The 15,849-nt window shown below is 42.2% G+C and overlaps 1 protein-coding gene across 2 annotated transcripts in view; it reads right to left on the bottom strand.

Annotated features, from left to right (window-relative positions):
• The window catches only part of CDON (cell adhesion associated, oncogene regulated), a 98,556-nt gene that overhangs the window by 19,753 nt on the left and 62,954 nt on the right, over nucleotides 1-15,849 (bottom strand). For both annotated transcript variants that reach the window (XM_070365273.1, XM_070365274.1), the window contains exons 14-18: nucleotides 15,120-15,301; nucleotides 14,135-14,240; nucleotides 8,995-9,117; nucleotides 4,866-5,087; nucleotides 2,609-2,859 (exon numbers count right to left, since the gene is read on the bottom strand). In XM_070365273.1, the coding sequence (XP_070221374.1) occupies nucleotides 2,609-2,859; nucleotides 4,866-5,087; nucleotides 8,995-9,117; nucleotides 14,135-14,240; nucleotides 15,120-15,301 (884 nt within the window). The remainder of the gene's footprint in view (nucleotides 1-2,608; nucleotides 2,860-4,865; nucleotides 5,088-8,994; nucleotides 9,118-14,134; nucleotides 14,241-15,119; nucleotides 15,302-15,849) is intronic.

Below are 15,849 nucleotides of genomic sequence, written 5' to 3' on the forward strand. Positions count from 1 at the left end.
TGTGCTGTTGCTTTTGGCGGAAACTGCCCAGCAATTAAGAAAAATGCCCAGATTAACACATACCTCACTGTAAAATGTTCACTTGACATATACAATGGCAAGAGTTCTTCAAAACGGGTTAAGACTTGAATCAGCCTCATGGTCAGAGTCAAAATTCTGCTTTCAGAAGCAAAACAGCAGAGCTGAATTTGATAAGGGTGGAGGAGGCTGTTGCACTGCTCCCCAAGCCCAGAACAGGCCCTCAAGGTTAGGAAAAGTTCAGGCAATTGTTTTTCCCAGAATACTTTCCATTTCCATTCATCTCATAACAACAGCCAGAATCTAAGCAAACCAAAAGTACTGAAAATTTCTTTGCAACATTCCTGATCCAACTAGCAACAGGAGCTTTTGAGAAAACAGAGAGAGAAAGAATATGCCTATGCTATATTCAGTCCAGGAGGATAAACTCCAAAGCTGTAGAAAAACCTGAAGTTAAGAACCTACAGGATAGCATATTTATTGGACTCACCAAACATATTAAAGTTAATTCAATCATTTTATGATCAAAAGCGTTTTAAAAATGTCCACATATCCAGAAGAGTAAGAAAATGAATGAGCTAAGATCACAGAGGATAACATGTAAAACTGCACACTTACTGGGGCAGCTATTATTTAAATAGCAACTCATTGTTCAAAAAACACAAAGTACTGTGTTCAAATACTAAAGCAAACATCAGACTTATTTTTTTTTTCTTATGGAAACAGCATGTGCTATTCAAACGGTAATGCTCTCTCCTTCAATTTCTTGGACAATGTTAGTAGTTTGGATTAGGAATGGTGACAAAAAAAAGTTTAGAAAGTCTGAATATAAGCCATGTCTTTCCATACAAAATAATGAAATCATTATTCACTTTTGGTAATGATGTACTAAAGCAAATTAAATATTTTTTCTACAACATATGAAAGCTAGGTCACAGGAAAGCCATTAGATTTCTAGCTTTAAGATACAAATATATATCATAGTTTTGGTCTCCAAAGGTAAGATTTTAATAAATCTTTACTACTGTTCAAGATTTTTTAAAAAATCTCTATAAACGTCTTCATTTCTAGCACATTGTAGGTTATGACAGATTTATCTGTAATTGAAACAATGACAAAAATGTAAATGAGTGTTTAATTTGATCAACTAAACATTTTATTTATGTGATTGAAAATAAAGTAGCTGACTATCCAAGCAATGTAATAAATCAAGCTTCCTGGTGCAGAGAATCTCTTAAACCAGTACAAATCTAAAATACATTAGTCATTCTATTCCCATTTCAAAAATGAAAGTATATCAGCTGGTTGAAAGTGAAAGTGTTAGTCACTCAGTCGTGTCAGACTCTTTGTGACCCCACGGACTATAGCCCGCCAGGCTCCTCCGTCCATGGGATTCTCCAGGCAAGAATACTGGAGTGGGCTGCCTTTTCCTTCTCCAAGGGATCTTCCCAACCCAGGGATCGAGCCCGGGTCTCTTACACTGCACTGAGATAAAGTAGTACTAAAGCTTTATCTCTCCTTGTGGGAAGAGAACACTAATCTTATAAAATATAAAAATCTTACAGCCAACCACAAAACACACATGGGCAAAACAGATGAAGAAAACCTCACAGGAGGTCAGAAGTGACAATCTGGTGGTACCCAGCCATGCTGTGTACGGCCCATGCAAGGCTTTCTTCTAAAAGTGGAATTAGTTGCCAACATGTAAAAAATCTAGATTTCACCTGGATTTACAGATGTGAAAATTCAGAAGACCTGGCCACACAAGGTGTGTGGACAACAGGCGCTGAACCTGGGCTGCTTCTTTTTTTTTTTTTTAATTTTATCTATTCATTTTTTGGCTACGCTGGGTCTTCATTGCTACAAGGGCTTTTCCCTAGTTGCAGCAAACGAGCGGGGGCTACACTGTAGTTGCGATGTGTGGGCTTTCACTGCGGTGACTTCTCTTGTTGCACAGCATGGGCTCTAGGCTGCGTGGGCTCAGCAGTTGCAGCTCCCAGGCTCTGGAGCACAGGCTCAACAGTTGTGGCCCAGGGGCTTAGTTGCTCTGCAGCACGTGGATCTTCCCAGATCAGGGATTGAACCTATGTCTCCTGCATTGGCAGGGCGATTCTCTACCACTGAGCCACCAGGGAAGCCCCCCAGGGCTGCTGTTACATGGCTCTCCCATACCTTTGCTACTTCCGTCTCATCCCCAACTTGTTTCACTCAATTTCAGGATCTGCCTGAGTCCTCTAAGCGTATAAGCTTTTAGACTTTGCTCTAAATAAATCACATTTAAACTATGTGGCTTGGTCCATGGCCAATAGTATTTCCGCTTCATCTCAAGAATAACTTCCAGTCTGTTTATAATTGGCCCTGCATTTTCAGTGCTAAATAACTCTAGATACAATTCAGATTGATGAATACAACTACTGCTTGATAATAGAAAGCTTCCAAAGATGTCTGGATCAAGGGGCTACCGGTGCCACAGGCTACACCAGTGACCCTGTGAGGTTTCTTTATTGGGAAAAGCACGTGTGCTGACCATGTTCTCGCACCCTGACATCGTGGGGCACAGGGGGCTTTTATTTATAAGTAGGTCTCTTACATTCACTAGATGACGAGGATGTTCAAAATCCACGCGTGTTCTGGTTAGAGAGCTCACGTGCCCGGAGTAGAGCCCTCCGTTTAAGCTCCCGCTGACTCCATTGGGGACTTTATGGTGCAGATGCGAGCAGCCATTGCTGAAGCTTCCATGAACACTTCCGTTTATCCGGTTTGTGCCGGGCAGAGTGGTGTATTCCACCATCTGCCCGTTGACATCTGACCCTTGGTAGAGATAGCCTGGTGGGTCGTATTCTGTTGAGAGAGAACAAAAAAAGCAAACAAACAGAAAGGGTAAGGGACTGAAAGAGACAATTCTTCTTGTTCGGGAAGTTTTATTAATTAAATTCCTAATAGACTACAACTGTACTAAAATACACTCTTAAAAAGTGTTCACTTACAGCTTCTTTGTGAGATTTGCTTTAATCAAGTTATTACTGTTATTTCCTTAACGGTGTAGAGGCAGCCAGGAACTATGAGTTAGTTATGACTCTTCTAATGGGAAGAGAAATCAACCAGAGAGAAATTGCTCAAAGGAGAATGAATAAATTGTGCAAGTTGCAACTATCAAAGTACCGGCAACACTAAGAAAATGTGTTTAAATTCCCCGATGCTTCAAAGTGCTGAAAGAAATTGTATGGAACACCAGCAAAAGGCTAACTTTAGGTAGAATATTTCAAAAAGCAATAAACACCACTTAAGTAAAAGGATGTGATTGGGAAAACATTCACTATTCATACAGGTCCTTGGTTATTACAGCCAAGTTGGAAATTGTGGGGCATGAAAGGCTAATTATTCCCTTTCCTTACATTAAAAGTATTTCCATAGCTGCCTCAAATATCTGATTTCCAGAAGCACACCTACCAGATATATTTAGAAAACGTGAAATGTTCTTTAGAATGTATATTATCTAAACTGCACAGGATTTGTTGTCAGAGTTTTGATCAGTTCTTCAAAGGTACTGGAGGACAGTGCCAAGACTGGAGGAACCGTCCCTCCTCCTGTTAAGCTGTGTTAACAGCGCGTGTGTTCCCGTCAGTGCTTCTCTTCTCCACTAAACTACACGAAGAAGGCATGATGCCTGCACTGTCCACCAGTGTAGGGCACACAGGCGAGAGCCACAATGACTATCTTCTGAATCAATGACTCAATGGACATTTCCATCAATGAACATTGCCATTTCCCATCTTTCAACATATCATCAAGTCACAAAGAAAAGTAACTTTAGCCAGATTAATCTTGCTCAGACAAGCAGATCAGTACTCTTAGTGATTTAGCGCACTCTCACACAATCAAAGTCAATGACATCAGAACCATTTAGAAAAAGACCCAAAAGATGGCTAGCTCTTCCAGTCTGGCACCACCATCACCATCTCCACCACTTCTCACCCTGCCCATCTCTTGGAAGGCAACAAGGTGATAAAAATAAATCGCTTTTCCCCCCTGAGCTGTTCACTAAAAAGGGACCACAGGCAGGAACCAGCTAAGAGCTGCTGAGCGCTTATCACTGCTGGGGTCTTTGCTTTTGTATCATCTTTTTACTCTGGGGCCATAGAGGAAACTGAAATACTTCCTCCCAGCAGAGACTAAAGCCTCTGATCTGACTGTCCTCTTTTATAATAGCTGGGGGAAGACGAATGGTAAGAAGGTGAGGGGATGAAAAAAGAGGAAAGAAAAGGGAAGAGGGTTCTAGGTTATATGTTTTACTGCAGCGCCATCACTGACAGCTCCAGAGCTCCTGGACACGTCTTGGGGGTGGGACACCACTCTGGAGCTATTTTGGTACATGAAGCACCGAGTCAGGAGTGTGGTGTCTTCATCTGTGTCATTCCAGGACAGTAACTTAGAACAGTCTTCACTAGCTTCCTTTCCATCATGCCTTTTTCATTCCTTGTTGACAAGATCTGGAGCAGTACGGAGGGGTTCCTGCAGCAATTCCAAAGCTCCACGCTTCAAGTCCTCAGCCTCTTTGGTGGTCCAACGCCACCAGAGTTTCCTAGCACTGAGTCAGCTATTTACTTAGAGACCTGCTTAGTTTGGGCTTTGCTGTTTATTTCTCCTGGGCAATTGAATTTGATGCTCCACTTATTTTGGCTGACAGCTAGCACCATCTTAAAGTCATCTCCACGAATGAAGAGCATCTGATGTGTTCTATCCCACGACACTCATGCACAAACGTGTTAGAAATCAATATTTATTCTGACAATATTTTTCTACCCATCTTTAGAAAAAAGAGAAGGAGACACCGATGAATGGCTTACTCTGTATGGTGCTCTGCTGGCGGTTCTTCCACAGGCACATGGCAATGAAGGCCATGAGAATGAGCACCATCACACCCAGCACACAGCCCACGATCAGGTACAGCATGTCGCTGCTCCTGGTGGGGCTGGCGGCAGGGCCCACGTTCCCTCCACTCCCCGAGGAATTCGGAGGGGTGCTCAAGTCTTTGATGGGATACTCAGAAGCTCCAGGGACCCGTTTCACTAGTTGAAAAACAGAAAGGAAAACATGATGTCAGGGTGAAGACAGTCTCTACGAAATGGTTTACTCTCCGAAGGAGGTCTGGTTAGGAACACGAGCCAGTCTGTTTACACTTGTGACTAAGATGATCTGACCACCAATGAGTCACAAAGAGGGCTCCAAAGCTTAAAAGTCTAATGTGCCAAGGTTTTAGGCCACAAATTCTAGAGAAAGCATCAGATCAGAGACACAGATGCACTTGGTCTAACCCAAACTGCTGTATGATGATCTGCTCAATTGTACTGGCAGAAGGCTCCCAAAGAGTTGAAATAAAAATATTTTAACCTACAGATGGGACAAAAACTCCTTTATGTCTGACACACTTTGAGCTGAATGAGACTCACGATTACCTATTTTATGCCTTTTGCCTGTAAATCACATTAAAAGCCATGACTTTGAACTACTAGAACAATTATATACAATTCCAAAAACTGCACACATAATACTAAACATTGCAAAACCAAGAACTCTTGAGGTCTACGTAAACATAGTCCTTTTACCTAATTCACTAGTATTCTGGATAATGGCAAGAGCAAAAGCTAAAAACAGGTGGCACATAAACCCCACTTTCTCTGTCCCCAGAAAAGATGCTCTTAATGCTCTACATGTTACAGAGAAGCAGCAGACAGCACAATGGTTGATGGCCTGGTCTCTGGAACCAGACTGTCCGTCCGGGTTTCTATCCTGTTCCACTGTTCACCTCTTAGCCATAAGACTTGACTTCCATAAACCAGTTTCTGCATGTGGAAAATAGATATAATCATACCAGCTCCATCATAAGGTTGTGATGAAGAGTAAATGAGGGGACTTCCCTGGTGGCCCATTGGTTAAGAATCTAATTTCCAATTAGAGGACGTCGGTTTGATCTCTGGTGAGAGCTGGACCATAAAAAAGGCTGAGCGCCAAAGAACTGATGCTTTGAAATTGTGGTGCTGGAGAAGACTCGAGAGTAACTTGGACAACAAGGAGATCAAACCAGTCAATCCTAAAGGATATCAACCCTGAATATTCATTGGAAGGACTGATGCTGAAGCTCCAATACTTCAGCCACCTGATGCAAAGGGCCAACTCATTGGAAAAGACCCTGATGCTGGGAAAGATTGAGGGCAGGTGGAGAAGGGGGCAACAGAGGATGAGATGGTTAGATGGCATCACCGACTCAATGGATATGAATCTGAGCAAACACGGGGAGACAGCGGAGGCCTGGGAAGCCTGGCGTGCTGCCGTCCGTGGGGTCACAAAGAGCTGGACACAACTCAGTAACGAAACAACTGAGAACTAAGATCCCACATGCCACGGGGCAACGAAGCCTGCAGGCCCCAACTAGAGAGAGCCCTCGAGACGCGACTAGAGAGGTCCACATGCTGCAGGGTCTATCACACGACTAGAGAGCCCATGCGCCACAACTACTGAGCCCGTGTGCTCCAGGGCCTGCGTACCACGACAAGAAAGAGAAGCCCGGGCAGCCCACTGGGAAGCCATGTGCCACAGCAAGAGACGCCCTCGCGCACTGCAACTAGGGAAAGACTTCACAAGCAGACCCAGAGCCGCCAAAACTTTTTAAAAAATTAGAATAAATAAATAAAGTCATAAAAGAATAAATGAGTTAATCCGTGTAAAAAAGCTCTCGGCTTACAGCCTGGCATGTGGTAGCATTCAATCAATTTTGTTACTGTCATTAGTTACTATTCTTCATTTCTTGTTACGGTTCCTAACTACTTACAGGAGCAGAGTGATCTTTAAAAACAAATATTACATTGGGGTTCCATTTTCTAGCAACTTCAACTCTACAGAACAGGGCTGGAAATCAGTCAAGGAGAGGCTGCCTTTCAAAGGAAAGAGCTCTGCAGCATTGAAAGCTAGAAGAATACCTGGCAAAGACTCTAAAGGAAATTTCTACTTTGGGTGGTATGTTGGATTATACAATTCTAAGGTCCCTGCCAATTCCTAAGACAACAAACAAGTTTCTAAGGCAAAATGGATGTTACAGATTGTACATGAAAGACCACAATTACTCATAGGGAAGTTCTTCAGGTTTGTTCACTCCTCATTTACTCTGAATTTATTCATAATTCCACCAAGCTTGATGAGCGGTTGCCAACCTCTCGCTGAACTTAAAAACTTTTGCAGTGGGTGAGATGGTCCCATGGACGTGAATGAGAAGAGAGAGCCAAGAACATGACGTGAGCAAGTTAAGGGGCAAAACAGAAAGAGAAAGCAGAGAACTAAACAAAAATCACGATGGCCTACAATCTTGAACAGTGGGGGGAAGTGGCTGGCCTCCAACACTGTGTCATTCCCGAGAAAACTGTACGGAATTACGAAGATAAGATAATCACTGTTCACAATAAGAACCTTGAGTCATTTCTTTAAAAAGGTGAACTCATGCATCCAGCGTTCTACTTAAACAGGCTGGGGATTGTGTAATACATTTCAGAAAGTCATTCAGCGTGAATGGTTAAAATTTTATTTTTTTAGATTTTTCGTTTTTTTTTATGTGAACCATTTTTTAAAGTCGTTATTGAATGTGTTACAATATTTCTTCTGTTTTATATTGCTTCAGTTTTTTTGGCCACAAGGCATGTAGGATGTTAGCTCCCTGACCAGGGATCAAACCTGTACCCCCTGCATGTAAGGCAAAGTCTTAAACTCTGCACCGCCAGCGAAGTTCCAATTAACATTTTAAAGAAGGTTTTTGCTTTTCTCTCATCCGAAAGTCTATAGCTGGAACCTTTGATTCCCCAGCCGAGTCGATTAATGATGTATACTATAAGACTATTAAAAACAATACAGTTATTACATTGTTGTCTCTGTTTTATGTTCTGCCTGGCTAGATTCTTAAATGTCTTGGGAGCAGAGACAAGAAATTTCATTTTTATGTAATTTTGTTCTGAGTTTCACAGCATCTGGAGGCAAGTAAGAAATGTTCATTAAACAGTGTCCAGTACAAAAAGGTACTCAAATATATGCTAAACAAATGAAATTCAAGGTTAGTCTACAGGTCTGTGTGTATAAACGTTTAAATGTGAATTTAACATGTGGGTTTTGAAGCAGAAAGACATGTGATTCAGAATTGAACGATGAAGCTGAGTCTTGGCATATGAATTCAACCTTTCTGAGCCTCAGTTTCCACTTCGGCTGCTTCTGTTACTCAAGTGTGGTATCTTCTGTTTTCAACAATTGTAGTATTTTACAGCTAATCTATGTCTGCAAGCAGTTGAAATCTTATTTTAGAATTATCGACTAATTCTGAACTTAACTACTACACTTAACTGAACAGGTAGGTAGTATACATATCTGTCATTCAAAAACCACTTTAAACATAGGTAGCGCCTTCTCTTTAACTTTTTTGGGAAAGCATTCTAATTCTCTCAGCAATCTCAGAAATTAGTCAGCAAATATTTCTATTCCTTCATAGAGGACCAAAAAAAAAGGGGGTTGGGGGGAAGTGACCTACCCAGAGGCATGCAGAAATTTACAATGAATACTTATCTAAACTACTTTTAAGGCAAGTTTTCTAGCCCAGGGGTCCTCAACCTCCAGGATCTAATGCCTGATGATCTGAGGTGGAGCTGATGTAATAATAATAGAAATAAAGTGCACAATAGATGTAATGCACTTGAATCATTCCAAACCACCTGCTCACCTCCCTGGTCCATGGGAAACTGTCTTCCATAAAACCAGCACTTGGTGTCAATGAAGTTGGGGATCGCTGCTCTAGCTGACATAAGGCTAGAGTGTTGAGACAGTGGATATACCTAGAAAACAGTCCAAAGTATCTATGGAAACACATCAATAGTCAGAAGGAATCCAGAGTTCAAAATCCTAGCTCTGTCCAGGGAAGAACCACTCATTCTCACCCCTCCCTACCTTTCGTTTCACAGATCATCACGTTACTGAACTCGCTCTCTCCTCCTTCGTTGAAACACTGCATTTTAATATCATAGGAGGTTTCTGGCTGCAGGTGGCCAATCATGTGCCACTGCTTTGAACCTAGAAAGGAAAAATAGATGATAAGATTTAAATACGCCATAATCTAAACAACAGAGTCAATAAAATCATTTAGTAATTTCAAAATGAAGTTGGAGCAGGTGCCATCACCATATAGTCAGTTTGAGCAATAAAAATGTCCTTATACTTTCAGCGATACATGACAGATGAATAGCATTTCTATTGCATGGTATGAAAAGAAATGGTAAAGAGAAGAGAGAAACTGAATTAAAGCTAAACCTGTCTGTGGGGATTCAGACTTTGTTTCATTACAAGTAATTAGTAGTAAGTCTTTCATAAAATACATATTAATTTTCTGCATAAGTTAAAAGAAAACCCTCAAGTCCTTTGATCCCATACTTCAGCGAGCAAGTCAACCCACTCTGTTCATCCACCAGAAAGCAACGCCATGTATGAGGTCAGAAAACAATGTCTTACCCAGAACAAGTGACCATTACAAGACAGACCTCAGCAAAACTCTCAGTTCCACTCTAATGGGACACAATGTGTGCATGTGTGTGTGTGTGCATGTGCGTGCTCAGTCATGTCTGACTTTTTGTGACCCGTATGGACTGTAGCCTGCCAGGCTCCTGGGTCCGTGGAATTCTCCTAGCAAGAATACTGGAGTGGGTTGTCATTGCTTTCTCCAGGGCATCTTTCTGACCCAGGCATGGAACCCGTGTCTCTGTGTCTCCTGCACTGCAGGCAGATTCTTTATCCCTGAGCCATCAGGGAAGCCCTCCAACATATAAATGAATGCTCAAACAGCAAAATCTACTCTGGGAAGCTCTTGGCTACTGCTCCCGCCATTTCTTTCCTTTTGAATCTGGGTCTCCAAACCACACAAGTAAAGAATGAGGCTGTGATCCGTGGCACACAGCCAGCATTTCATTTAGAAACACTTCTAAACTGAGCAACTTCAATATAAATCACTCTCTGTTTTTACTTCCGTGGACCTGTGACAAACTTTAATAAACAGGGACACGTCTGCCAGACTCAATGAACTCTTCAAGCACCTTTAATCCTTCTCAGAAAATACCTCTTCAAACTGTTTTCACTGTTTCTTAGAAACTCAACTATACCACCAACTGATTTAAGAGTCAATTAAAGATAGAGAAGGAAAAAAATAAATGAAACAAAACCACACGCACAAGTCAAATCGACTTGGCTGACAGAGCCAGTGGCTCCGGGATTCTTCCTGATTCAACACAGACAAAAACATCCCGACCTGGAAGCATACCCCTTTCCAGGCCACCGATACAAAGCCCCTCATTCATATTCTACAAGCCCCATATTTTATAAGGAAGAGAATCTGCTTGCTTTAGGATCGAAGGACTATGAAAAACTCACAAGTGGGGAATTCTAGGCCCCATTTATAAGTGTAAAGAGGATTCTAAAAGAAACTTGACTCAAAATCTACTTGAGATAAGAACAGATCCATTTTTAAATTCCAAAAGCTTTGCTAAAAGACTCCTACTTTTTTCTCTATCTTTAGTTCTTTCCTGGTCCAGCCCCCAACTCACTCAACAACATTCACTTGAATAATTATTACACTAGATTTGAAGTTTTCCTTTCATAGCACTAGTAAAAATGGAATTAAACTAAGCTTCTGATAAGTTACTAGTAAGAGAAAATGAACTAATACATATCATATTAGAATAATATCCCACTGTTATTGAAATTATTCCAATTATAGAAAATATCACCAGAAAGGTTTTACAGGTCATTGACAAATAAGACACCTAAGTGTTATTATTAGGTTTATAATCAACCAACAAGCATGCTGTTTGCTCAGCAGTTTTTTTCACCAAGAATGTTTTAGAAAAGGTAAAAAATGAAAGCACAGGCTTAAAGATCAGGATGACATACTCTGATTTGCTTGAAACTGAACTTAATTTACAAGATTAAAATAATCACCACAAACACACTGGTATGTTCAAAACGTTTACAGCTTATCTAAACGTGGAACTTAATTCAAAAGGTAGGGTACCAGTATAATTGCTCTTCTCTTACTGTATTCTTTAACAATGTAATTGCGTTTCAAAGCTTAAACAGTTTTGAGTTGATATACGTAAGTAATCTAAAACTTTAAAGAAAACTTTATGTAGAAAGGATAAATACCTTTGTTTCTTGGCTCGGGAGAGCAAGCCAATAGTTTCCAACTGCCACAAAAAGAATTTCAAGTGCATAAACTTGAAAATAAGGAATAAGCAAATTACACAGCACAGTGAAGCCCACTTAAACAGCTAACTGCTCTATTATGTTCATAAACAAGTTCTCGTGAACCACAAGGCAAAGCTCACATGTACAGATGCTGGTAAGAGAAACAAAAGCTCCTTTAGAGGAATTTCCCTGCTCCACACTCCACAGGCCAACACTCAAGTCTGTAAACGTTCAAAGATTTAGCTAGAGAATATAGAAAGTGTTTCTCAGCGGATTTCTAGAGTTGAACCGGGAAGGGGAAGGGAGGGAGTGATACTGATGGAGACAGAGAGGGAGGTTTGTTTTATTTATATTTGGCTTATGTAGAACGACCTTCTAACGAAAGTGTAACCTCTCTCAAAAGAGTTTAAAACTAAAAACCAGACACCTCCACCTGCCTAACCCAGACAAAACTAACATGAAGACTGAGCCAGGACTACAGTGTGGATCGGTCACTGACAATGCTATTTCCTTTCATGAACATGCATGTGAAAAAGTACCCATCACTGTAGAGATGAATGTTCACACACACAGGCCACAGTCGTGGGACCAGCACCCGGGTGAAGCACGTCACACACAGGCCACAGTCGTGGGACCAGCACCCGGGGGAAGCACGTCACACACAGGCCACAGTTGTGGGACCAGCACCCGGGGGAAGCACGTCACACACAGGCCACAGTTATGGGAGCAGCACCCGGGGGAAGCACGTGTTCCCGGCCCCCACGGTCCCCTCATGCCCCCTCCAGCCACTGCCACCTCCAGGAAGCTACCATCCTGACTTCACTGAATCTTTTTGCCCTTAACAATGATCTTTCCACACTTCCCCAATTCTTTATGAAGAAGGCAGGTTTGGGGAACTCATTTCTTTCCTACTTTTCCAGATTAAGAAAAGAGAAACAATCACTCTTCCATTCAAAAAATATTTAGGGAGCACCTACTCTGTGCCAGGTATTAAAACTTAGATAACAAATTTTTCATCATATCACAAAAATAATGGATGCATCACATCACAAAAGTAACGGATGAACAATAAAAAGAAAACCACAATATTTAAAGAAACATGATGCCACCTATTAAAAGTAATTTATTATAAGATTACTTACAACAAAAAAACTATTGGACGTTGAAAAGTCAGAGGAAAGTCACCTTGGCTTGGCACAATTTTTTGAGATGATTCATTAGGAAATTAATACTTCAAAAAAAAAGAATCTTAGAGTGAAAAAAGACCTCAGAAGAAGCCTTCCTCCCAAAGCAAGAATCTGTTCCAACTTAGCACTGAGAAACAGGTATCCAGCTTCTACTGAACACCTCCCAAATTGGGGAGTTTATTATTTTGTGAGGGGACCCACATCAGAGAAATATGGTATGAAAGGGTTCTTCCTCACTCGATTTCCTTCTAGCTGTCCTCCCCCAACAGACTGAGTACCTCTTCCACATTCCAGTCCTTAAATACTTGAAGACAGGACTTTCCTGGTGGTCTAGTGGTTAGGAATCTGCCTGCCAATGCAGTAGACACGGGATTGCTCCCTCACCCAAGGAGATTCCTCATGCTGTGAAGCAACTAAGCACGGCACCACAACTACTAAGCCCACAAGCACCGAGAGCCCGCGCTCTGCAAGAGGAGAAGCCCCCACAACGAGAAGCCCGCACGGCGCAACTAGAGAGCAGCCCCGGAGCCCGTGCTCTGCAAGAGGAGAAGCCCCCACAACGAGAAGCCCGCACGGCGCAACTAGAGAGCAGCCCCGGAGCCCGCGCTCTGCAAGAGGAGAAGCCCCCACGACGAGAAGCCCGCACGGCGCAACTACAGAGCAGCCCCGGAGCCCGCGCTCTGCAAGAGGAGAAGCCCCCACGACGAGAAGCCCGCACGGCGCAACTACAGAGCAGCCCCGGAGCCCGCGCTCTGCAAGAGAAGCCCCCACGACGAGAAGCCCGCACGGCGCAACTAGAGAGCAGCCCCGGAGCCCGTGCTCTGCAAGAGGAGAAGCCCCCACAACGAGAAGCCCGCACGGCGCAACTAGAGAGCAGCCCCAGCTCGCTGCAACTGGAGAAAGCCCAAGCCCAGCAACGAAGACCCAGAGCAGTCAAAATAATAAATTAAAAAAAAACAAACACAAAACTTGAAGAAAGCTGTTCTGCTGCTGGCTATCATAGATGTCTTTTTTCCAACCTGATCACCCTAGACACTCCATTATTCTTTTCTGGACTCTGAGCATTCACCCATTCATTTACTCAATAAATACCGAACAACTCAACAGTGTAGGGCTTGGGATACAGCCGTGGGAAAGAAGGCCCTCTGCCGTGAGGAGAGTAACATTTAGTGGGAAAAGCAAATGTTAAGCAAATAATTTCCTATACACACACATATGCAAAACTGAACCAAGATGCATACTTGCAAAATCTCTTCAGTTGTGCCTGACTCTTTGTGATCCTACGGACTGTAGCCTGCCAGGCTCCTCTGATCCTATGGACTGTAACCTGCCAGGCTCCTCTGTGCATAGGATTCTCTAGGCAAGAATACTGGAGTGGGCTGCCATGCCTTCTTCCAGGGGATCTTCCCGACCCAAGGATCAAACCCGTCTCCTGCAGCTCCTGCACTGCAGGCGGATTCTTTACAGACTGAACCACCAACCCCTCATTCTTCAAGGGTCCATTGTATTAAACTGGACAAATTAACTTTCTTTGGAAAAAATTCAAAGTAGTAGCATATATGCCATTTCATTTTTACTCTATTTTACCCTGGGACATTTTTCATAATATTTATAAACCCTCTCCATCCAAAACTCTCTTATTAAGACTCTAGCTTGTCCATGGCACTTACCTTCTACAATATCCCTCTTGTAATCACTATCATTGTCACTATCTGTTGGCCGGTAATAGATATAAAATCCTTGAATGGGAGTGTTATTGTTACTCGATGGAATGTACTAGAAAAGACAAGCAAAGACTTGTCAAAGACAAAAATAAATGTAACTTTTACATCCATTAAGATTTATTTATCTGTGTGGCAGTATTTTTTGAGCTTCATTTTATAGAAATCCTTGATAGCCATTTAAAGTTTAATTTAAAGGTATTCACAGGTGCTGAGAGCATTTTAGCTTACTGCAGGGCTAAACAAAAATAAAGCACTATGTCTCACTAGGCTCAAAGACAAAAAAGTACATTGGGCTCAAAAACAATAAAACATGAAATGGTGATTGTGTTAATACTTGGATGAGAGCTGAAGAGACAATCATTTTATTTTTAGCCCTGCCCCCTGAGCCTGGATGGGAGGGGAATTGGGGGGAAGAATAGTTTTTGTGTATGTACAGCTGAGTCCCTCTGCTGTGCATCTGAAACTATCACACTGTTGATTAGCTACGAGTGTGTGTGTGCTAAGTTGCTTCAGTTCAGTTGTGTCTGACTCTGTTCAACCCCATGGACTGTAAACACCAGGCTTCTCTGTTCATGGGATTCTCCAGGCAAGAATACCGGAGTGGGCTGCCATGCCATCCTCTGGGGGATCTTCCCAACCCAGGGATTGAACTCACATCTCTTATGTCTCCTGCTTTGGCAGGTGGGCTCTTTACCACTAGAACGCCACCTGGGAAGCTCTAATCAGTTAAACTCCATTATAAAATAAAAACTAAAACAAAATAAAACAAAACCTGCCCCTCTTATAATATATGCTCTTACACAAATTTGTGGCCCTCAATTTCCTCTTACTTAAAAGTTCAAAAATTTCCCATTCATAGTATCATGTCCTGATATTAAACTAACATGGCCACATCAGAAACTTTTGTCATTAGAGAAGATGTTTTACTTACCGTCCACTTTAGCATGATCTGAGTATCACTGACAGCTTCTGTGTAGGCGATGTGAGGTCCAGTTATTGGACGGTTAGAAAAGCGATTGGGGAACCCAGCCACCTGATACGGACGAGAAGCTGAACTCCGAAAACTCTCACCATAATGGTTGATAGCAATGACCCTAAATTTGTACGTTGAACCTTTCGAGGGAGGGAAAAGAAAAACAGAATTTAAGGGACAATATTCAAAATACAACAATCATACTTAAACATCTCTCTGCAATAACAACGACATGCTCTAAAGCCTAGATAGTAAATAGATTTCAACCCACTTGTCACTCTGGTATTGCATGCGTTCATTGCGTGTGTTCAAGATTCCAATACCTTACTGGGGGTCCCTGGGAGAGACAGATGCTGTTCCTCATGGAAAGAAGCCAGGAGAGAGGAGGAAAGAGCACATTTCTCTTTCAACATCCTGTTCTAAAGTCATACCCATCAAATACAGGACTAGCTGGTGGTGATGATGGTGGTGTTTAGTCACTAGGTCGTGTCCCAGTCTTTGCAGCCCCATGGACTGCAGCCTGCCAGGCTCCTCTGTCTGTGGGATTTCCCAGGCAAGAATACTGGAGTGGGTTGCTGAAACTATTGGGTTGGCCAGAATATTTGTTTGGGTTTTTCTTTTTCTGTAAGTACATAGGAAAAATCCGAACGAACTTTGTGGCCAGCCCAATAGGGTTTTTTCCACTTTG

Source organism: Bos mutus, chromosome 29 (genome assembly GCF_027580195.1).
Source record: "Bos mutus isolate GX-2022 chromosome 29, NWIPB_WYAK_1.1, whole genome shotgun sequence".
Classification (NCBI taxonomy): domain Eukaryota; kingdom Metazoa; phylum Chordata; class Mammalia; order Artiodactyla; family Bovidae; genus Bos; species Bos mutus.